The sequence below is a fragment of the Thermobia domestica genome, chromosome 2 (genome assembly GCF_964235325.1).
Source record: "Thermobia domestica chromosome 2, izTheDome1.hap1.1, whole genome shotgun sequence".
In the NCBI taxonomy this organism is placed as follows: domain Eukaryota; kingdom Metazoa; phylum Arthropoda; class Insecta; order Zygentoma; family Lepismatidae; genus Thermobia; species Thermobia domestica.
In genome coordinates, this window is record NC_137455.1 from 133,738,135 (window position 1) to 133,763,411 (window position 25,277).

The window sequence follows — 25,277 nt, forward strand, 5'->3', positions numbered from 1 at the left end:
AAGGAGACGGTGATTATGAGAAATGAATGAAATGGTGGAATGAAGAAAGTAGGAAGAAACAGGAGAACCCCGAGGAAACACACGCACACGGTGTTTGTCTACCACAAAGTACACTTGGTGGGAGCAGGGATTGAACCCGGGACCCCACGCACCAGAGATGAACGCTCTACAACCACGGCCCAAACAAATGAGCACAAAACATCAGTAATATCATATCATAATAGCTTAGTAAATTTTGATAGCCCTATAATTGCATTTTCTCTTATAACGGATTTCTTAATATCATCTCCTGTTACATGATATTCTATTATTGTTATGTTACCTGACTAAAGAACTGGATTTTATGTACTTAAGGAGAATAAAATGAAATATTTCAGTTTTCCGTCCCCGATTACGCCGTGTAAGCTAAAAGATATGATGATCAGAATAAGTAAAAATAGTGAAAAAAGTGGGAGGAAACAGAACAGCCCCGAGAAAACTCACCCATATGATGTTTGCCTACCACCAAGCCCACTTCGCGCGAGCTGGAATCAACCCGGGGACCCCAAGCACCAGAGATGAATGCTTTACCACTGAGACACCTTTGCCCCTACATGCTTAAGAAATGCCCCAAACAAAAATCAGAAACATAATTCCTAATTTTTTCTGTGGGCGTAATAGCAGGACGCACACAAGAAAACGAATAACTTTTGCGAATGCATTTGCAAGGCCTGCGTGAAAGACGCGTGTGGCGGCAGCTGCTAAAATCATGTCCCCCGTGTCTTCATTTGTTTATTGAATGTGATATGATATTGAGGTCATTGTGAAGTCAAAACAATCTTTCATAATGTGGTTCACAGATTCATTGCAAGCTTCACCTTCATCAATGCTAACGGAGTAAATTCGTAGACTTAAATATTAAGGACGTTAAAGCAAAGTTGTTAGTCATAGTATGTCCTGTTCTGAAATCTCTTCGTTGATCTCTGTTCTCACAAGTAGTGTTCTGCGTTATCTTTCGCCTAGTTATATTGAAGTGTAACTATGATTTTACTTGCAAATTGTATATAAAATAGCAAGTTTATCGAAATCTGGATTTTTTTCTCTAAAATCCAAAGTCCTCCGAAGTTCGGATTTTCTCCAGTATCCGGATTGCTCCAAAATCCGGATTCCTCCGAAGTCAAGATTTTCTCCGAAATCCGGATTCCTCTTAAATCCAGATTTTGCTCAATATGCAGATTTCTCCGATTTTAGTATCCGGAATCCGAATATTAATAAATCCAGATTTGGCCATCCCCTTGTACATTTTTTAATCAAAGACGAAAATAAGATTAAACTCAGACACCGCTATACCATAGTACAATAAAAAATTCGCAACTACTTGCACCAGTTAGGCAAATAAGAACATAAAGTGAAGTATTAATTTAAGTAGTTTTAATTATTTTAATGTGGTTTATTTATTTACAAATATCTTTAATACAGTGAAACCTGTCTATGTTGGCCACCATCGTTTCCATCGAAAAGTGGCCAAGTTAGACAGATGGCCAACTTACAGAAAATAAGTGTGATTTGTGTATTTTTAGAATAGGATTTCTAGTATTACTTGATTGTAAAATTTTAATAAGCAGTGGCACGACAGCTACTTATAAATAATGTATATAGAGTATTCATAAAAATATACAGTACTAGAAAATATTACTATAGTATGTTTAATATATGTGCATACATTTCTCTTCCTCAAAACTAGTCTGGTACATTGGATTATTCGGATTGAAAACACAATAACACAAACAACCATGAAATAGAAGCGTATGTACGCAGTTTATTGAAATTGATATTATAGCACACTGAGTTATTCAGATTGAAAACAAGAAAAGCTAAGTTGTAAATTGAGAAATTCATATGAAATTTATATGACATCTTTTCAGTTGTTACTGAATGGTGGTTCATTCTAGATGTATTTGTTTTATTCTTTTTGGCAGATATGCACATTCTAATATTGTAGTTAACTACCTCTTGTTAATGAGCTAGAAGTGTTTCCCTCGGAGCAAAAGATGTTTTAAGAAAATCTTCGGGAATTGATATCTCAGACACTCCGCTATCTTTTGACAAGCCGACAGATGCCAATAGTTGACAATTGAGATGGTTAGTTTTAACCTTGAGAATTTTCCCGAATTACTAAAGCTCCCCACTGATGAAAGGAGTTGATATAGCTAATGGTTTTACGAAAACAGACAGGGTAAACAAATACGTACAACCATTTCCTGAATTCCTGTACGTGCTTTTTCTTATTCACACCTTCCTTCACCACCCCTTTATGAGGGTAGTGTTCTGGCCATTGACCTCCAAGAACAAATCGTGCGAAACTATGCTTCTTTGTGTCCAGTCACAAATATAGAACATCTAATATCCGCATCTCAGGAGGTTGCAAGTCTACGGAATTCGATCTTCGCGACCCTTCCAGCTGAGTTTCTCCACCCACTCCCGGCTGTGAAGATTTTTTTCAGGGTGGCCAGTCTTATATATACAAACACACGACTAACTCTATTTCTTGAAATGGAAGAGTCTTAGAGAAAACGAAGCAAAGGAAGGGCAGATAGTGTTACGTGTGTGCATTGTCCATTCTCAACATGGCACTTGACACAATCTGTTTCACATTTATCACATGGCTACTGGTTCACATTTGTAAGGAATACTCTCATTTCACGATAATTTAGAACCAGTTTTAAGTCCTCCCAGTAAACTTTTTAAAGTGTGTATCCATTCGTGCTTCAAGATAAAGGATTATCTTCTCACTTATTGACAATTCATCCATAGAAAGTATCGTACAATATAGAAAAAACTAAGAATACTAACTGCAACTTTTTCGTTTCATTTGACCGAGATCCCGCCTCTATGCTGGATACCAAATGCCCAAACTCTTCCTGTTTTCCTTTTTCATATCAGACAAATACTGGAACCGACACTTAGAAAAGCTTGAACCACTTTCTTCCTCATTTTATGTCATAAAATGTAAGCAGGTATTTAGACTTGAGATAAAAGTATACGTGCAAGATGCAAACAAAGGAAACAACGTGAAGTTTAGTCTAGTGGCATTTTGATGTCCAACAATCGCAAGTTTTCTCACCTTCCTACATATGAACTTATACATAAGAATATTAATTAATAATAATGTCCTCAGCTAAATCTATTATCCATAAAAGCATTATGATGCAATTGAAATAGATAAATGCAAAACATTTTCTAATACCCCCCCCCAAAGTATGTCTTGATCCCGGTCGTGTGGTAAGAAAGTTCTTTAGAGAACTCTTTTTATTGCACTTATTAGACATAGCTGGCCGTCAGATCGTTGCACGGGTTTTGCTCTATCGTAAGTTCATCTTAGTTACTTTACACTTATCCAAGGGGGTCTAGGAGGGCCGAACCCCTAAAATGTTCACGGTAGGTTTGCAAATGAACTATAATATGTAGATGAACTATAATATGGTTGGATCGGGCCTTCGTAATTTCTACCCCCTCCCCCTCCCATACATTTTTGGTCTGGCTACCAGCCTGGCCTTTCCCTTTAGTTATGATTTAGTCTAGAGTTGAAGAACTCTTTGGTTTTATGTGAGCCGCAAACTGAAACAACATAACCTAAAAAGATGAACTCGAAAAAGTTTTCTAATTACTTTTCGTTAATCATCAACAAAGCACCACTCCATAATCGAAAAAAGTAGTGTATATTATATTTAAGATAAAGAGGCATATATTTAAGATATGATGGCTGAAATTAAAGAAAGCTGCGAATGGAGTGGTTATAATGTATGTAATTGCTTGCATTGTATTCCATTCTTAATCCTTCTTTGTTCATCCTTTAAAAAGTGTGCATTTTTAAAAAGTACTCTTAATTTGTAATTTATTTTTTATATCCGAATGTTAGTAAATATATAGTTTGTACGTTAAAGGGCATATATTTAGAGTACGAACAGAAATATCATTTGATTGTTACCTTTCTGTTTCTGCTCGAGATTTTTAATTTCTGTTTTTCACTAATCTTTCAGAATGTCTCATTCCAGTGTGCGAATTAGATCATCTATATTGGGGGGGGGGGATAAAATTAGGCCAAAGGACATAGTCTGAAGGTTCAAATTTCAAAATGAGACAATAAATGCCTTACCCCCATATATATATATATATATATATATATATATATATATATATATATATATATATATATATATATGTGTGTGTGTGTGTGTGTGTGTGTGTGTGTGTGTGTGTGACATCTGTAATAAATAAGAGATTTATTAATTTAATAAATCTACCGACAATAACTATGTACATATATATTGTGCATAGTGTTTTAATGTTGTACTCATTCTTGTCCCCGTAGCTCTCTAAGGTTTATTTAGTTAATAATTTGGCTCGAGCGATAGCCATGATCACAAGCATATGTTAATTTTTCCACTCATATTGAAAGCTTCCACTTTTCATTAATACATACAGGTTGCGAAAAGAAACCTACTTCAGTCTTGTGAAAACCACTAAAATTATCAGTTAAACCGGACTTTTTTTTTTTTTTTTTTTTTTTTAAGAAAATCTAGATATTAGCCTATCAAATAAGAAATGGATTGTTGCTGGTCCCGATTTCTCACATCAAGGTCAAATTGAAGGCCAAATATTTAAAATCTCTCAATTCAAATTTCGAGCTTGTGCTTCTACTTCCCGCTAAAGCTGTGCTCATCACGACTTTTTTTCTCCAAATATCGATTCCGTGATGGGCACGGAAAGTCAACACTTAAAAATTACTTTACTGTTAGGTTGAAGATGAGTTGATTCACTATGGGCTACGTTATTCAAATAAAGTAAAACATTACACTGAAGTTTTTCAGACAACATTAATTGCGTGGACAGCAAACTGTACAGCGAAAAGATGGAAAAATGAAGGGTTAACTTTAAAAAAAAACCGCTCCAGTTGAAATGCTTATACAGACACGGACAATGACACGGAGAACCAGTCGTATTAACAAATGCTGAAACAAATCTTGAATTATTCGCTTATTCACCTAAAAATCACCTTCATTAACATGTCTGCTCACTAGGAGCGTATCCCCCAGCGTATACGTTAACATATACTTACGAGAGAATACCTATATCTCAGATTTTGAGTACAGTTTCAAAATTTCATTTCCGTAAACTGTAAAAGCAGTGATTACTATGCTAATTATCACAAATTAAATGCAAATGTGCTAACAAAGAGTACACTGGAAAATGAAATAACATGTTATAACAAAAATTAAAATAAGATGATAATCGATATAAATATAAAGGATGAATATGACATATCCGAACTTCGCCAAGTATGGTAGAAGAAGCTATTTGTTTACTTCTTCTTGGCCAACCGCTAAGAACATTTATAAACCTATATGTGGCTTTGTTATACGCAATTAGTACATTCAAATTCACAAACGATGACGAACTGAAGGGTACGAAAGTACAGTTGCAAGTAACAACCGTAGTCATAATAATATAGTTCTACTATACAACGTTGAAAATAGTGGGTAATTAGGTGGTAAGTAGAAATGACCAAAACTGAACAGTTTACATCGATCATTTCGAAATACAGCCAGAAGATTAAATTTACAAGAAATAATAAAAATCAGTGAAATTTGGAGTTATACTAAGCATAGTTTGAGGGGGAAAGCGAGCATCCCCGGTGGGGATACTTCAGCTGACTTCTTTGGGGGGGAACAAAATGTGATTGAAGGGGAAAATCCCCCTCATCCCCCCGGAAATTCGCACCCTGTCTCATTCCGTTTATTACTAAATTCTACTGCTTGTTTGTATGTCTGATAAGTATTTCTATTAATATGTATATAATTTTAATCAGTGTGAAATTTGTTCAGATTCCGAGTCAAATCTGATCAAGTGCCCCTAAATTTGCCCTTATTAGCCAAGCATAACTGCAACTGAAATGGATAATTTTGGATCAAATCGCTCACGTTGGTAAGTTGTTGGATAGTTGTTTCATAACGGTAATTACAAGTATCTCGTTACGATACTAAAAAAGTAAGGAAATTATATTTTGAGTAACCATTGACAATTACTTATTGAAATTTTGTTAACGAAACTAAAACTATTTTTTAAAAAAAATGTTTGGAAAAACTTCCTTTAAAAACTGTAGGCAGCTGTTACACCGACAAGATAAACATTTGTTGACAATTTCCTGCTTTGACCAATCAAAAGCAAACATTTGCATTCATGTTTCAACTACATACTATATGTATCCCAGAGACTACCCTTCAGTTTGTATAAATTATCCCGATTTTTGCATTTCCATCATTAATGTTCGTAAGTGCTGTAAGAAAGTTTTGGGAACTGTAAGAATAACAGCTAATTCCTTTAGGTAATAAGCCATGATGATATTCTTCTTCAGGAAGAAAGCTACGAATAGCAAACGGGTAATCACCAAGAAGGACAGTAATCATAAATCCTGTCAAATTTTTAAGTTTAAAACTACTTTAAACCAAAATATGAGATAATAATAATAATAATAATAATAATAATAATAATAATAATAATAATAATAATAATAATAATAATAATAAAGTTGTTCGAGCCGATAATGAATGCTAGCTGCAAGAAGTATAAATTCAATGGTGATGCGAGGTAAATTGATCTATAATTTTATTTTCTGACTATGGAAGTATCGAGACTGAAAAAAGTGTCAAATAATTTGTATTTATTTTTTCAAACAATCTCTCCAGACTCTCCCTGTACTCTAATAAATTAAACTAGCAACATGAGTAGCATATTTAATCTCAAATACAATATATTCATTGATGTTTATCAAACGTTTCTTTTTTCTCCTTCATTTTAAAGACTAACAGGAAGACGGAATTTCTCTGCTCTTTAACTGCTGGCTAGCCAAGCTTGATTTACAGCATCTCCTCCCTCCAAATGATCAGAAGGGGACATTTCTTTGGATTTCTACACAAAAGTGGCATTCACCATATACCTGGCATCTCTGAAAAAAAAGTTTGCTTTTGGAGAATAATAAACTATCCTAAAACTTTTCAGAGGGCAAAACTATACCCTCTGCTCCCCGCTTCGTCATCCCGCACTTTTATTTTCCTCTGAAGGGGACAGTACCTCTCATATGTGAATTCGAAAGAGTTAAGAAAAAGAACAAAACTGTATTTTGCGTGGCCAAGATACTCAGGTAAATTTATCATTTTCATCATAGGGTAAACATTGCTTCAATGTGGGCAAATTCCAAGATAGACAGGTGGCCAACTTATAGAGTAGTATGTAACGAATGTTTTATGGGAAAATGCAGGTTCAAGACGAACTAGGCCAAGATAAGCAGGTGGCCAACTTAGAGAGGTGGCCAAGTTGACAGGTTTCACTGTATTTTTCCTTTACATTCTATTATTATCTATTTTGCTTTTGCTGTAAATATTTGAACAACTTCAAAAAACATCTAACATGAATTTCATTTGGAAAATGGACCCCCATGGGTCCACGTGGATACACTCCTGGGAAATATTCTTCCTTTTTCTTTGTAATGATTGGGGGTTCTTAATCACGTAATTATTAATATTTTCTTTTTGAAGACTATTTAAATGTTCTTTACTTTGTCAGAACGATTTTTTTTTTTGTTATTTAGCTATGCAGTAAATGTAAATTATGTTTCAATAATGAATAAAATTTAATTTTCAGAAAGTAAGGGACATGTAAGTATATCTGAATAATAAGTCAGTAAAATCAAATTATTAATATCCATATTTGTCTTAAAGAAAATAGAATGCTTTCCCATGTAAATCAATGGGCTTAAACCTAAAGGTGGTGAAAGAAGTAAACATTCTTAAGGGTTAAAAATATACCATCACTGAAAATCACAATTCGAAAACGAAAGTACAGCATACTGTTACCATTGAATTTTGCCCTTCCATTCCATCCCTAAATAAATATAAGTGTAAGATTGAAGGGAACATGTTAATTTATTTTTTTATACTTTAGTCACTGCAGACTTAGATAGAGTTTTAGTTATTTTGCTTATTACATTCACAGCTTCTCATTTCTATATACTCATTCACTGGTTCTACGATTTAAAACTAACTTAACTCTACAACTTATCAATGAGTTCTCTTTTTCTCATTCATATATAAAAGATTATATTTTATAGGTCATCCTTTGTACGAAACTGCATATTCAAAATGGGCAGTCAATCAGCCAGATAAGCGAGATGTTTGTGGTTTAATGGATTTCCATCAAAGATTAAGTACAGTTCCTTGTACATCTGTGCGTCAAAATTTCATTTGTGAATACGAAAACGGCACAAGTAAGTTAAAAATTTTTATTTAACAAAGAATGTTTCTTTTTTGATTGATCTGTGTTTACTGTCTGTTTCAGCGTCAAGGTTACGTAGGACATGGCCTCAGGGGCGCCCGAAGAAGATTTTCTAGAGGGGCCCATCTCCATGATAGCTATATTACGTCTGGTATTTCTGGTATTTAATATACGTGGTTTGCTATATTACGTATACATTTTCGTCAGCCAGAGGGGGACCCGGGCCACACCCTGCCCCCATCTTCGGGCACCCATGCATGGCCTATAGTTTAAGTTTGGATATGAACAAATGTAAAAATGTAATTCGTTTGAAGCTTTCCCAAGTGGAATTGAATACTTTTTAAAAGTTGTTATTTTTAGCGAAACAGCAAAAATTGTATATACAAACTGACGAATACACTGAGAAAAAAACGTAAGTGGTGCAAAGGACCTCTTCAGGTCCACTTGCTGGTTTCATATATATATTTTTATTATTATTATTATTATTTATGTAAGATATCCTGTATTTACCATGTATATCCATATATATATCTTGCATATTCTTTTCTGCAAGCATATAAACGAAAAATATAAAATTTTCCTTTTTTATAGTAACGAATGCTAGTTGGAAATATTGTCCCGTTGTCTGCACGTTTAGGATACAGACAGAGGGAAACGGGGACCTATTTTACTTCGTTATTTGTTTTCTCTTAATCCGCCTGTGCCATCTATATGGGTCAATGGGTAATTTTACTAGAAAAACAGTTGGGTATCTTTCCGAACCGCTCATATATATATATAGAAGGCATTCTCTTGAGGCGAGAAACCATTTAGTGCTCCTTAATTTATTATATTAGAAGATCAGATTACATTAGATGTCATGTTTTTTAAAAAATAGCATTCTCTTTTCTGTAACTCACTACAGTATAGAAGTTGAATTTCACACAGTGTGCGAAAGAGGGGAAGGGATTACAACATACGATCGACTTTGCTCCTTACCGGATGAGCAGAACCTTTCCTGTAAAATTCAGCTCGGGCAAAGGTTGCCATCTTTCCTCGCCACTGTCTACAACATCGTTTCATTAACCTGTTGCATAAAACCTTTGATTGATAGCTACACATTATATTGACAGAATGAAAACTTAATTTACTACTGAAGCTGCCCTCAGGCAAAGAAAAGGAAGCTGCCCGCAGACGTGGCTTTTGTGCCTTGTAACATTGTGTTAAAAAACAGACACATGTTCAGTTGTCAGCTGCTTAGTTCTTTGTATAACAATTGATAAGGCTTCTTTCTTTTATACAAATCATATATGCCAAATCGTTGTTTGAAGCCTCTTTATTCCTTATAGAAACAATATAGCCAGATCATGGAAGCCCACAGGAATTGTAAAAGAAAGTTGAAAAAATAACTTCACCATTTAGATCCTTTATTATTATTATTATTATTATTATTATTAGTAGTAGTAGTAGTAGTAGTAGTAGTAGTAGTAGTAGTAGTAGTAATAGTATTGGTATTAATATTATTATTATGAATAATATTATTATATCACAATATTTTTATTCCTCACAGCAATTAATACTTAGCAGCAAGGGTAAAAGTGCATAGAAACGCGGGGGGGCCGTCCCTCACCTCCAAAAATGTGTACGGAGTCCACTCAGTTCCAAAGAATTAAAAAGGGGAAAAGATGGGCATGGAGGATGGCGTGACGTCATGCCGCTACCTATCGTCCCACTACTTTTTCAGATTCACTCTTACCCTGCTTAACAGGAAATCAAAGTGTATCACTCTGATTTTGATAAAATTTGGAAGGTAGATATTACACATGAAATAAAAGAATACGTGTTTCTTATTTTCTGCGGAAAAACGTTTTTAGGGGGCATAAGCCCCCACCTAAAATTTTCAAAGTTGACGCCCGAATGGCAAATGACAAGTGAACCGAAGTAAACAAAACTTTACACATATATTGCAGACATAAAATGAAAGAATACGTGTTTCGTATTTTAATGAAGAAAAAACGGTTAAGTGGGGCACGTACCCCTCCAAAACTTTCATCACGAAATATTGAAAGTGCTAGTAACAGTATGTCAGATGTGTGTGAAGGACATGAAAATTGTAACAAAACTGTGTATGAACAATACGCAAAAAATGAAGGAATACCGTTTTTTTTATTTTCTCCGGAAAAACGGTTTTAGGGCCCAACCCACGAATATTATAGTTCATCACGTTATTATAGTTCATTTGTAAACCTACCGTGTAAGTTTTAGGGGGCAGTGAAAATTTAGGGGGAACCGTGACCCCCTTGCCCCTTCCGTGGATACGGGCCTGTATATTGGATATGTAAAATAAGGCCTTTCGTGTTTCACAAGTGTCGTGTCTTCATCCGATTTTTTTCAAATTTGGCATATCAGCTACAAGCATGAACAGTATAGCGTATTTTATAGTATTTCAGGAGGCACCTTTAACCCTTATAATGTTTTTGCGCATAAACAAAAACACGCATCGATTTATTTCCAGTTTGCTGTTGATCTGCTAAATTTAAAGCAAAACGGATAGAGATACTTGAGATAGATGAAAGGCCTTATTTTACATAGGGTCTATATAATATCTACACACATTTTCAATTGCTTCGCTCCACTTCTTTCTGCGCTATTACGGTAATATTTACATTTTTCGGATGGGGCCTAGGCCCAGCACTGTTTTTCCACAATTATTAAAACACGTTTCATTTATTCTTTTGCAAATTGTCCCTATACGAAGTTTCGTTGCAATTCTCCATAATTATTATTATTATCACATAATATTTACGAGCTTCTGACATATGCTTATTTGCACTTTTGATATTTAACAATCAACGGTTTAGAAGGTTCGCCTCACTCAACCGTTTTCTTTTTCAGGAAAATACAAAACCAAATTTTTCATTTTACGTCTACAATATTTGTGCACAATGTCATTCAATTCGGTTCACTTCTTGCCTTTTGAACCTGAAATTGCAAACTTTTGGGTGGGGGCTTTTGCCCCTCTAAAACAGTTTCTCCGCGGAAAATAAAAAAACCGTATTCGTTTATTTTCTACGTGTTGTCCCTACACAATGTGTCATTCCAATTCTTCATGTCCTTCAAGCACTTCTGACATCTTATATTGCCATCTAGTGGCGAGCAACAGAACTCAGTGATGAGTGGATGTTGGTCTCGCGGAGGAATATGAAGGTCGTATATTTCTCTTACTATCAAGCGCTAAATTCAAAGTTCAGTACCTGTGTGGGAAAAAAGTCATGCCACGAATAAATAAAAAAGGTCGTTAGTTTTTATCAACGAAGAGAAAGAAAAGAAGGGGATTGAACTTGAAGAAAGAAAAGAAGTCCGATAGAAGGACAAAATAATGTAAGCGAAGTTCAAAGTAAAATATACATTTTTTGTCATTATAAAGAAACCTTGAATGTAGGTTGGAAGAATTACTCAGAAGTTTCAGCTCGTATTTGTTTCAGGCGGGCTCGCGTGTGGCGTTTTCAATTCTTCTGTACATGTTCTGAGTGCGACACAGTCACTATTAGATCAGCTGAGGGGAAAAAGAAGAAAAACAGCTCGCACAATCAGCGAGTTATTATTCTCACTATATTTACATTTTACTTTCGTACTGTACTATTTTTTATAACTAAGCCATGACCTTCTGTCCGGATCACAGTCATCTCCAATAATCAGTGTCAGATTTATGGGAAAGGGGCAAATGCTCCGAGCAGCAGTTTAGGGGTCGGCAAGCTGAAAAAGTAAAAAGTAAAAGCTCCTAAAAAGGAAATACAATCACCTATTGGATTCAATTTAGCCTAAACGTCTTTCAGATTTCAATACCAGTATGGTCATACATTTGTAATGTTAATGCATACAACCTACCTTCCTCTGCAATTCAAAATACGTACGCAGGTCTCCATTCAAAATTTTTTAAAAAATGGACTACATGATGCGAGACCATGGTGGCCGTCACTTCGGCTAGTCGTGTTGTGTAGCTAAGAAAGATGACTTCTCTTCACTGCCCTAATCATTCCCTTCAAACTTTTTTTCTTTCTCTCGAAGCCGCGACAGAATATTTGGGAAAAGTCTCGATGTTGAGGATTGCTAGTGGTAAACGAGATGCATCTACTGTTCTGTTGGAAAGTGGAGCTGGTGCAAAGTGCCGTAAAATTTTACGTTGCCCCAATAGGAAAATATCTAGATTCGACACTACCAATCTATATATATAGAATTCAAAATAACTATGTTTGTGACTAAATCTCCTGAACCGACCAACCCATCACGATCAAATTTTTAACATACATGAGTTTCAAGGCTGGGCTGGTTTTAGGCTATTCACTTTGATGGTAGAACTGAGGGAGGGGTATAAAAAATAAATAAAACTTAATAATTACTAAACTACTCGACCCATCTTGATCAAAATTTCAAGCCTGGCATCGTTTTTATGATTTAAATTTGACTAAGCACCGTGGGGAAGGAGAAGAAGGGGAAGATATATAAAAATCAATTAATATAACACTGAAAGTGACTATTTTTGTAACTTAATAACTCTTGAACGATGTGACCGATCTCAATCAAATTTTCAAGATATATGAGGTTTGGATCTGGAAACATTTTTATAATTTCACTTCAACGGTACATACTAGGGGGAGGGGACGTATAAATAAATTATAAAACCTGATAACGTTTGAACCACTCAATCAATCACGACCAAATTTTTAATATATATGAAGGTCGGGCCTCGGGTGTTTTTTATCGTTTCACTTTGACGAGCCAACGTAGTAGAGGGGAGGGGGAAATACATATATATAAAAAATAAAAATGATCGTCTTTGTGACTTCATCATTCTTGAACCACCCGACCGATCTCACTCAAATTTTCAACATACATAATGTTAGGGACAGGGATTGATTTAGGCTATTCACTTTGACGATGCAACGTAGGGGAGAGAGAGGAGAGAAAATTTTAAAATGATCAAAAATGACACATATTAGTGTTAAATCCATAGTTTTCGGGATCAATGAGAGCAACAGAGGCATTTCTGAAGCTGTTCCAATCCAAGAACAGCCCTGATTGCGGGGGAGGGGGAGGGAACAACGTAGGGGAGGCGAACATTTAAAAATGATCGAAAATGACTAAAATTAGTGTCGAATCCATACTTTGAATAGTAGCTGAGATTAACAGTGTCAATGCTGATGCCGTGTGCCTCAGCACGGAGGAGGGGGAGCGGGAGCTATATATAATAATAATAATCGAAAATGACCAATATTAGTGTCTAATCCACAATTTTCGGGATCATTCTGATGAACTGTGACATTTTTGATCCGGTTTAAATGCAAAATCAGCTCTGCCACTTGCGGGAAGTGGAGAAAGAGATATATAAAAATGATCGATAGTGGTTACTATCAGTGTCGAATTTATAGTTTTCTGGGTCGCTTACATGAACAGTGGTACTTTCGATTCCGTTTAAATTAAAATTCAATCCTAGAGCTTAGGAGAGTTGGAGAAAGAGATATTTAAAAATGATCGAAATTGACCGATATTAGTGCTGAATCCAAATTTTTGGGGGGTCGCTGAAATGAAGAGTGATACTTTCGATCCAATGGCTCGCAACATGGGGGAAGGGAAAATATACATATAAATGACCGAAAATAACCAATATTAGTGTCGAATCCATGATTTTTGGGGTCGCCGAAATGATCAATGATCTTTCCGATGCTGTTAAAATCGATGCCATTAGAAACGAAAACGATATATTTCACGGATACTGAACACATGAAATACGGAGTTGTGCATTTTAATTTTAATTTCAACCCAGCGAAGTGGGTAATATATGCTAGTAATACTAATAAAGCTCGGGTACTGTCCTTTCTCTATTTTTAGCTATTTTTTAAATCTCTTTCCTATGATATCTGTTACTCGAACTATCAGTATGTTTTTGTTTTTCGTCCTTATACAACACCAAGGTTATAAAGGAGGGTCTATTTAATGTGCGTTCGGAGCTTGAATCTGATAGGCCGTTCCCCAACCATACTATCACGCCTCCAGGAAAACTGGATTACAGGGGAGAGTCTAAAGTAAGAAATTTATATTTCTTTTGCTACATTTCTTTAGTTTGCATACTAGTCATAGCACATATTTAGAGTTTTTCAACGAATCTATGTGAAACGAGACCTGCAAATGACATAGGACCGAAAGTTAAGCTTACAACAGGAGTCGAATCTGGTATCATTCTAACAAAAAATCCTAATAGCTGACTACTCTAGTGTTCATATTTCATTCTCATGTAAAACTTTAGGGTGAGCCCGGTCCCGTAGACTCCCCGTAGATACGAGCCTCTTCGACCCCCACCCTCGAACGCAATTTTCTGGGACAAAGCCTCTATTCTTCCTTTTGTCTGCATAGGTGGGTTTTGTCTGTCTAGGTAGGTACCGTCGGTAATTTTGACAGGTTTATAAGGGACAAAATTCCCCTCGGTGTCATATCTCGTACAGTCCTCAACATGAGTTGATTTTAACCTCCCTTTCAGCAGCGAGCCTATATGAGACGGGACCTACTGATTAATCGTGGAATCCGAAACACATGAGCTCTGGCCGGGAATCGAACCCGGGTCTCTCACGCCGAAGGCGCGTGCTCTAACCACTTAGCCACGAAGAAGCTCGGAGCTCATATTAGTAAAGAAGAAAGCACATTATGGGAATTTTAGTGCAGACAACTAACAAGTACGACGACTGTTAAATAACTATTTTTCATCTTGAATATAATGTGATAATGGTCAATCTTATTTGATAATGTCATTTTTTAGAAAAAGTATCATTCTCTTTTCTGGAAGTCACTACAGTATACAAGTTAAATATCACACAGTGTGCAAAAGAGGGGAACGAATTACAACGTATTATTGCTTCCTACCCGATGAACAGAACCTTTCTTGTAAAATTCAGCGTTGCAAAGAACCTATGTGATTCACTGATAGCTACACACAAATTGACAGAATGAGTCTTAATTTTAGTACTGAAGCTGCCCTCAGGCAAAAAACAAGCTACCCGTGGCTTCTGTACCTTGTAACATTATGTTTAAAAAAACAGACACAAGGTCAGTTGCCAGTTGCTTAGTACTTTGTAAAACAACTGATAATGTTTTTTTCTGTCATACAAATCTTATTCCCCAAATTGTTGTTTGAAGCCTCTTTATTCCTTATAAAAAATAATATATCGAGATTCACAGTTGCCCACATGGATTTTAATAGAAAGTTGAAAAATATCTTTATCATTCAGATCCTTTATTATTAGTAGTATTAGTAGTAGTAGTAGTATTGTTATTACTACTACTACTATTATTATTATTATCACATAATATTTTCCTTTAGTCCTCAGAGCAACTAATACTTAGCAGTAGATATAAAAGTGTGTGAGAATCAGAGGGACCCCGTCCCACCACCTCCAAAAAATGTGTACGGCTTCCTCTAAGATCCTAAGAAATTACAATGGGCAAAGATAGGCATGGGAGACGGCGCAATGTCATGCCATTACCTACCGTCTCTCTACTTTTCAGCTGATTTCATCCCATCTCGCCTAATCCCACCTAGCCTAACGATTTATCAGCCACTTATATCTTCAACATAAAAATGTCCGCCATTTTAGGCGAGATGGAAATTCCCATCTTGCCTAATCCCTAATACGGCGGTAGGATGCAAGGAGGGAATTCTGTACTAAAGAGGAATTCCTCTACTAGAATTTTAAACAGATATTTCAATCAGTATTGGTAATCTTTGTCAACTACAATATAAATATATAATAAGTATTATACAAGAAGAAAGCATAAGGGAAAGGCAATTAGGTGAATTTAGTTCACTTTTCGTTTGTTTTTGGAAACGAAATTGATTGGCAAAGAGGACCTAATCAGAAACAGGAAAGAAATATACAAGGTGTTTTTAAAACAACACCGACAGCGTTTGAAGCTGATTCCTGACAACAAGATAAGACAACCTGGGTGCACAAATGCTTCCGTTTGGCGCTATGACCAGCTAGAAACCTGTCGGAAATATGCCCAAAACAGCAATAACTCGAGAACAAAATGTCGGATCGAAGTCGAGGGAAAGGAAATGTACATTATTTTTAACCATAGCTTCCATTAATGCACAACTTGATATGGTACAGGGGCAGCACAAAGTTCACCTCAAAGAAGTTGAAGAATTACTGATATATTTTATAAAACGTTGACCGAGGCAATTTAACTACAATTAAATACGATATTTCAACTATCAGGAATCTTAGAACACAGTCGAAGTTACAAGAACATCGTTAAAATTATAAAAAGAAAGATGTACATATTAGATTAATCAACTTTGTCTCAGTATACAATTGGCTATCGAAGAAGAACTGAAATTATATGAAGTCCTTAAAGTTTAAATGTTATGCCTTCTAGGCTAATGAAGACAGAGAGATCGCGCATGACTTTGGAGTAGCTTGTGTGACTTTCGCAAAGGGACCCGGCTCCGATTCGCGGATCCCAATCGGATCCCACGTTAATCCTGTCTCGTGTAAATTTGCTACCGAAGGGACCGAAGGGATTGGATATCTGATCCAATAATAGAGAGGGATAATAGATGAAAGCTAATTTTTGGAAAATATTTCGTAACATAAGAAAGTAGCAGAAAACAGGATAATCCAGAGAAATCTCACGGTTACAATGGAATACACTACAGACTTTTATAGTCTGAGATCTAACGAGGTCCATCCCGCACTTTTGATATTTCGTGATCAAAGGTTTGGAGGGGTCCGTGCCCCACCTAACCGTCTTTTCCAGGAAAATACGAAAGCCGTACTCCCTCATTTTGTGTATAGAATATCTGTGCACAATTTCATTCACTTCGGTTCACTTCTTACCTTTAGGGCGTGAAATTTCAAAATTTTGGGCTGCGTATTTTTGCAGAAAATAAAACAAACCGTATTCCTCCATTTTTTGCGTATTATCCATACACAAAGTTATGTTGCAATTCTTCGTATCTCTTACACACATCTGACATACAGTTACTAGTACCTTTGATCTTTCGTGATCAAAGGTTTGGAGGGGAACGTACCCCACAAAACCCTTTTTTTTTAGAAAAATAGGAAACCCGTATTACCTCATTTTATGTCTACAAATTCTGTGCACAATTTCATTTACTTCGGTTCACTTCTTCTTGCCTTTCGGGCCTCAACTTTCAAAATTGTGGGTGGGAGTTTTTTCACCCTAAAACCGTTTCTCCGCAGAAAATAACCCGTAAGCATTTGTTTATTTCGTGTTGTCCATTCGCAAAGTTTCGTTGCAATTCATCATATCATTTACACACATTTGACATACTGTTACTAGCTCTTTTAATATTCCGTGATCAAAGGTTTGTAGGGGTTCATGCCCCATTCAACCCTTTCTTCTAGGAAAATATGAAATCCGTATTCCCTCACTTTATGTCTGCACTATCTGTGCACAATTTCTTTCACCTCGGTTCACTCCTTTTTGCTTTTGGGCGTCAACATTCCAAATTTTGGATTGGTGTTTTCCCCCTGAAACCTATTTTTCCGCTGAGAATAAAAAAAACCGTATTCGTTTAGTTTTTGCGTATTGTCCATACACAAATTTTCGTTGCAATTCTCTCTGTCCTTTAAACACATCTGACATACTGTTATTGGCACTTTTGATATTCCATGAACAATGGCTTGGAGGGGTCCGTGCACTACCTAACAATTTTTTCAGACAATACGAAACCGGTATTCCCTTATTTTGTTTACAATGTCTGTGCCAAATATCATTCATTTCGGTTCACTTCTTATTTTTCGGGCATCAAATTTCAAACTTTGGGGAAGGGTTCTTTTGTCCAATTAAACCGTTTTTCCACAGAAAATGAAAAAACGTATTCCTTCATTTTTTGCCTATTGTCCCTATATAAGGTTTCGTTGCAATTCTTTACGTCTCTTACACATATCTGACATACTGTTACTAGTACCTTTGATATTTCGAGATCAAAGGTTAGGAGGTGTACGTACCCCACCCAACCCTTTTCTTAGGAAGATACGAAACCCGTCTTCCCACGATTTATGTCTACAAATTCTGTGCACAATTTAATTTACTTCGGTTCACTTCTTCCTGCCTTTCGGGTGTTAAGTTTCAAAATTTTGAAGGTACCTTTTGTCCCCTAAAACCGTTTTTCCGCCGAACATAAAAAACCCGTATTCCTTTATTTTTTGCGTATTGTCCATACACAAAGTTCAGTTGTAATTCTTCATATCATTTGCACACATCTGACATACAGCTTTTTTGATATTCCGTAATCGATGGCTTGGAGGGGTCCCTGCCACACCTAACCATTTTTTTCCAGACAATACGATACCCGTATTCCTTCATTTTATGTTTACAATATCTGAGCCAGATTTCATTCATTTCGGTTTACTTCTTACCTTTCAAAATTTGCGGAGGGTTATTTTGCCCCTTAAACGGTTTCTCCATAGAAAATAAAAGACTTATACCTTCATTTTTGCGTATTGTCCATACACAATTTTTCGTTGCAATTCTTCATGTCCTTTAAACACATCTGACATACTGTTACTAGCACTTTTGATATTTCATGATCAAATGTTTGGAAGGGTCGGTGCCCCACCCTACCGTTTTCTGCAGGAAAATACGTAACCCGTATTCTCTCATTTTATCTATACAAAATTTGTGCACTCTTTCATTTAGTTCGGTTCAATTGTTCTTCCGTCGTTTTGGGCGTCAATTTTCAAAATTTTTGGTGGGAGCTTTTTCCCCTAAAACCGTTTTTCGCAGCACATAAAAAACCCGTATTAGTTTATTTTTTGCATATTTTCCATACACCAAGTTGTGTTGCAATTCTTCCTGTCCTTTACACACATCTGGCATACTGTTACTAGCACTTTTGATATTTCATGATTAAATGTTTGAGTTGGTCCGTTCCTTACCCAATCCCATTTTCCAGGAAAATACGAAACCTGTATTCCTTCATTTTACGTCTGCAATACCTGTGCACAATTTCATTCACTTCGGTTCAGTTGTTCTTGCTTTTCGGGTGTTAAATTTCAAAATTTTGGGTGGGGCTTTTATATTATACCTTTACTTATGTTACTTTTTCTTTTTTGTTAGATTCTTTTTGGGGGGAGGAGAGAAATGTTTTATATCTGTTTCTTGCGATTCATCTTGTTTGAACTGCTTAAGTAAAATCATTTTGTAACTTTTGATGTCATCCAACTCCGTCACAATAATAAAGTTTTCATTCTTAACAATTTGTTTTATTCTCTTATTTGCAGTTTGCTACACTGACATATTTGTTATAAAATAATTGAGGTTTGGTCCAACGCCTTTCGAATTCGCAACCAACCTAACCGCCGAGCTTTTTGGGTTGCCTGCTATTGCAGGAAAGCGAGAATAGCAGATAATGCACTTTTGGAGTCGTGTATACAACGACGGATGAATTAGGTATACGGTTAGATAACATGGCTGATGAATTGAGAAAATGAAGAACTAATAAATCTGCTGGAAATAAGTCAAAAACTGATAGATAAAGTTGAAAATTTCTCGGGTAGAAACAACTTTATATTCTACAATATTGAGAATTGCGATAAGGAAACTTGGGAAGAAAGTGAAAACTTAATAAGGACTTTTATTAAAAACAAACTCCAAATTGAATTGAATCCGTTTGATATAGACGGAGCTTACAGAATGGGTAACGGGAAAATAGACAGATCGTTGTTAAATTTACATACTACAAAAGGAGAGATGAAATGCTTAAAAACGCATATTCTGCCAAGTGGACACCTGTGCGTATAAGTGAGGATTTTTCCAATACCGGATTCAAGCCAAGGCACGTTGTCAAAGGGCGCGAATGCAATTCGATAAACTTTATATTAATGGGAAATCGTACTATCGAGAACCTATGAAACACAGATGACAGACATCTAAAGGATACGATTGGCGCTTGTTCAATGAGTATGAACAATGGAAACACTTCAAAGAACTTAGCAGTTTTAGGTGTTTCTTGTAGTGTGTGGTCACCTGCAAAGCCTGTAGTGTTAAGTGATGAAGAGTTTCCAGCTTTGAGACAAATAAGGAATGCAGCTCGAAGAATGAGAGGTCAACCACGCCCTGGAAAGAAGCATCTTTTGACATCAAGGGAGAATATCTTCAACGGTAAGACTTCTTAAAGTGCGTGCAGTGATGTGTTACGTACTAATGACAGCAACTGTGTTATAGATAATGCAAAAATGTCATTTTCTAATGTACTATATGAATGCGAGATCACTTAGGAACAAATCACGTGAGTTTTCCAGCAACATTTCGTTAAACAATTATGATATCGTAGCAATAACAGAGACCTGGTTATCTTGTGATAATTTTGATTCAGAGTATTTTGATAACAGATACCTAGTATACCGTAAAGAAAGGGACTATAATAGAAGTGGTAAAACATGGGGAAAGGGATGTGGGTGGCAGTTCAGAACCTGGAAGTAAGTCAAATAGCTATTACTGGCAAGAGAAGGCATTCTAGTGAAAACATGGTTAATTACAAATCGCTTTATATTTGTGTTGTATATTTAGAACCAAACTCGGATCTTTCTTTATATGAATATCTTTTTATTTTATCGAAAGTAATTCCACAATAGGTAGCAATATTCTTCTTGTAGGCAAAGGCGCCCATCAGGGGGGCAAGGTGGGGCGCTAGCCCCCTTAGAAGAAATTGTACTCCATAATATCGAAAACCCAATAGAATTTTTACATTTGCTACAGCTAAATTTGAAACTATATTTGAATCGTTGCTTATACTTGAACCCCCTTGGAAACTACAACATGGGCGCCCTTGCTTGTAGGTGATATGAGTTTTCCAGAAATAGCTGGAACAAATTTTGATTTTCTACAGTCAACCAATAAATCCCATTTTATTTTATATCATGACTACAGCGTTCACCCCGCTTCGCTGCGGTCACCCCGGAACGCAATAAACTTTGTTACTTAGATAATTTTTACTTTTTCGCTTTCAAGTGATATGATAAAAACCATAGAAGATTGCATTAAATGTTAACATTATATCGCCTGTCATTTATGTTAACCCGCCCCGCTTCGCTGCGGTCACCCCGGAAGTTTTCGCTTTCAAGTGATATGATAAAAACCATAGTAGATTGCAGTAAATGTTAACATTATATCGCCTGTCATTTATGTTAACCCGCCGAGTGACACGGTCATGCGGGTTGCATATAAATACGTTTATTTTTACCTATGATGAACTAACAAAGGATTTGTACGTTATGGACACTTGAATGGTCAATTATCTCAAGACACTGGTAATTAAAAATTAAAGTGATATGATAAAAACCATCTAGGGTCCAAATCCTAATAACCCCCCAAAAATAAAAGAAATTGGTTCAGCCGTATTAGCGTGATGAGGTAACAAAGGATTTGTGCGTTCTCTTTTATATATATAGATATGGGATCACTCAATAATGTTACAAATAGCTTACGGAGAACATTAGATTTAGTAATAAGTAATCTTTCAAATGTAACAGTAATAAGAAAACCAAACCCATTAATTAAATAAGATAATTATCACCCCTCTCTTTGTATAAGCTTTCCGCATGTTAAATCATCTAGGATAAAAACAAAATAAACATATTTAGTTTCAATTTTAAGAAAGGAAATTATGAAAATCTTCATAATGAGTTAGCGAGAATAGACTGACAATATCCAAACGAATATACGGGTCCAAATAAAGCAGTAAAATTCTACATAAGTATAAAGTAATTTATGACATATTTGAGAAGTGCATTCCCATTAAAAGGACGACGAAAAAAGCTTCCTTTGCTGGTTTACTAAAAGTATAATACAAAAGGTAAAATTTGAATGGCAACATAACATAAAATGGCTTAAGGTGAGGCGAGCAACTAATCACCAGTATCATTATAACGAGTATTGCAGGCTACTTAGAGAAGTTGTACTGCTCGAATAAAGTGAACCTGTACAGTTGTATCACCATTATAAACCTAAACAGTTGATATGTCAGTAAAATTTCGTATTTATGTTGATATTTATTTAGTTTCATGTTTTAGTTGTTTTATGTTTTGTTTTAGTATTAATGCAGTTTATAGCAATGAACTTGTAATTTGTTTTCTAGTTTGTCTTCTAGTTATAATAGTGTTTTCAAGCATTAGGTGACATTTGTACAAATTCTGCATTTGAATACGAAAAAGAGAAAGAAAGTTAAAATTAAATAACATACACAAAATGGTTTTAAAATGTACAAAGTTTGAGTCTTCTTAGTTAAACGTCAATTTTGAAGAAACTTCGTACGTTCTGCGGTTTTATTATTGGAAGGAGAAATATAATCCGAAAAATATAGTAAAGTTCAAGTTAGCAGGAAATTTGATGAGAATTGTGAGTACCAAAAATGGAATTATAGCTACGGAGCAATACCAACAGTAACTTGTATTTTTCATATTAGATTTATTATTATTTGAAGAGGGATCCACTACAGAAATTATGTCCAACTAAGAAATTTAATCTTGTGCAGGAGGGGAAGCCCCCTGAATACAAAACATTTCCCCAAAATGAAGCTACACTAAATTTAATGGAATAATAAGAATAATTGGAATCCTCAGCTTTAGACCTAACGACTAAATCAACAGTACTTTGGACAAAACATGTTTTCATTCAATATCATATTCAGTATAGCAGGATGATACAGCAATTTAGATAGATATAAATAATTCATTACTGTATTTTCAATGCTATGGAACTAAATATGATTGCCGTATTTTAAAATAAGAGAAACAACGGTACATAACCATATGGAGTCTCATAATCTATAATATGCATAACTAAGTACTATCTAAAAAATAGAGTAAAATACTACGAAATGAATAATAAATAAAGCAACAAAATATTGATGACTTGTTATGGAATGCTAAGGAAAATAGATTATAAAATAATAAGTAATTATGGAAGAAGTATATGCAGAAAAATTTATATACATAAAATGAATGAATAAATAAATAAATAAATAAATAAATAAAAGGTAGCTACGCATTTATTAATAAATAGCGATTAAATAATTTGATGAGACGATGTCCATACTATAACCTGTGGCAGCGCCTTTGGTTATGAAAATTTTAGTTCCACTAACTATGAAACCTCTACCTAATAGATTACCACCTCAACTTGCTTGCATGGGACTGTACCAGTATGTTTACCTCTAATTACACCAGATATATGTATATATAAAATATTTATCTTATACTTTTTGATATGATCCATTATGATGACATGTCTTGTATTTATGTGTCAAAGTATTCTATGTAATATATGTGTCAAATTTGATTTCGTGTAATGTCTGCTAATACGTTTTGTTTCAGCAATAATTTCATAATCCAGATTACATATATGTATTGTGATGTAATTATTAGACCCCTACATCGACAACTCAATTTCGATAAAGTAACCTTACACAATTCATATTGTGAAATTCTCAATGTTCCTAATTAGTTAATACATGCCTCTGATAAAATTATTGTTTAAAAATATTGTCCATTTTATAAGCTGTATTTCAATTGTGATGAGTCGTACAGATTTCTAAAGATCATATCTCGGTCGTTCACCATCCGACGAACTCAAACTTTTATCCGGAGAGCAGTCCGGTGGCGATCTATGGGTCGTATTTGATGTTCCTAGTTCCAACAATTGCGGACAGAGGGCGTCGAACAGAAAATCACCGTTGCGCAACAACTGCCACCTCCAGTCTGATGTAATGTCACACGTCTGTCAACGGTAAGGATGTTTTCGGGAGTGCAGACCTGGACATCGGAGCCAGCGCTTGCGTGACCGTCATTACGGGCAGGGAATAGGACAAAGTGAAGCGTGAAATAGCAATAGCAAACAATGATTTTATCTCTAATGCTGAAAATAATATAAACGAAAACCCACAACATTTCTGGAACTACATTAAAAATAAATCCCGACATCTTTCTTCTGAGTCTATGACCTATGACGGACGGAGTCTGACTACAAATGATGAAATGTGAAATTTTTTGCTCAACCCTTGCAGTCCATTTACAATGAATCCTCCTCCTTACCTAAAAATAGTATTGATTCAAATGAGAAAAAATAACCTGCATGGGGAATATCAGAATTTATTTCATATCATGAAGGTTAGTACAAGAGATACTGAGAATGCAATTAAGAAACTGAAACCGAATAATAGAGTCTGATAGTATACTACTTAAAGTTTGAAGGGTTGTAGTATTATAGAACACGTCTTTTAGCAGGGTTTCGGCAATTAGATATCATAATTTATTCATTCAAATATAGTTAAAGCTCCAAACCAAGTTGGAGTTTAAAAATAGAAACAAAATTAGTCAGCAAGTTAAATAACTAGGTAATTTTAATGTCCGAAATAATGGTCATTATTTGTATTATAAATTTATTTTTTAAATAAATACTTGCAATTTTGTGCGTGATTATAAAACCAATTTATTTTGCAGTCCAAGGAATTTTGAGAACTCTTGAAGATTATGGAAATGAAACGAGTGATAATAATGAGAAATTACAATTTGATACAATGTACGAGCAGAAAAGAGAACCAAGAAGTAAGTCAAGAGAGTGTAATGAGATACTTTCTACATGTTACAAATGGATAATACCTTGGTAGAATTATTATTGGACGTAAGTCTTTGTTACTCTTTGAGGATGAAAGTAATACAAGATAAAATATATATGCAAATAAAATAAATCACTTCTTAATGCATTAGATATGTAGATAGTACTGTTAAATGCTGTGTATCAAAATTCTGCTCTAAAGTAGATTGGCACGCTCAAGATTATAGATCAAGAAGCAGTGTAAAATGGAATAGGGATAAATAAACTTTTGAGTTTACATTAGAATTTCCAGGTTTACATTAGCAAATCGTCTGATTTCTCATTAACATACAACTTCTTGTGTTGTTGAGTTT

General features: G+C 35.2%; 1 protein-coding gene across 1 annotated transcript in view; it reads left to right on the forward strand.

Annotated features, from left to right (window-relative positions):
* LOC145679181 (uncharacterized) overlaps window positions 1–25,277 on the forward strand; it is a 75,192-nt gene that overhangs the window by 20,018 nt on the left and 29,897 nt on the right. The window contains exons 3-4 of the mRNA XM_081749772.1: window positions 8,147–8,302; window positions 24,810–24,914. Of these exons, the coding sequence (XP_081605898.1) occupies window positions 8,147–8,302; window positions 24,810–24,914 (261 nt within the window). The remainder of the gene's footprint in view (window positions 1–8,146; window positions 8,303–24,809; window positions 24,915–25,277) is intronic.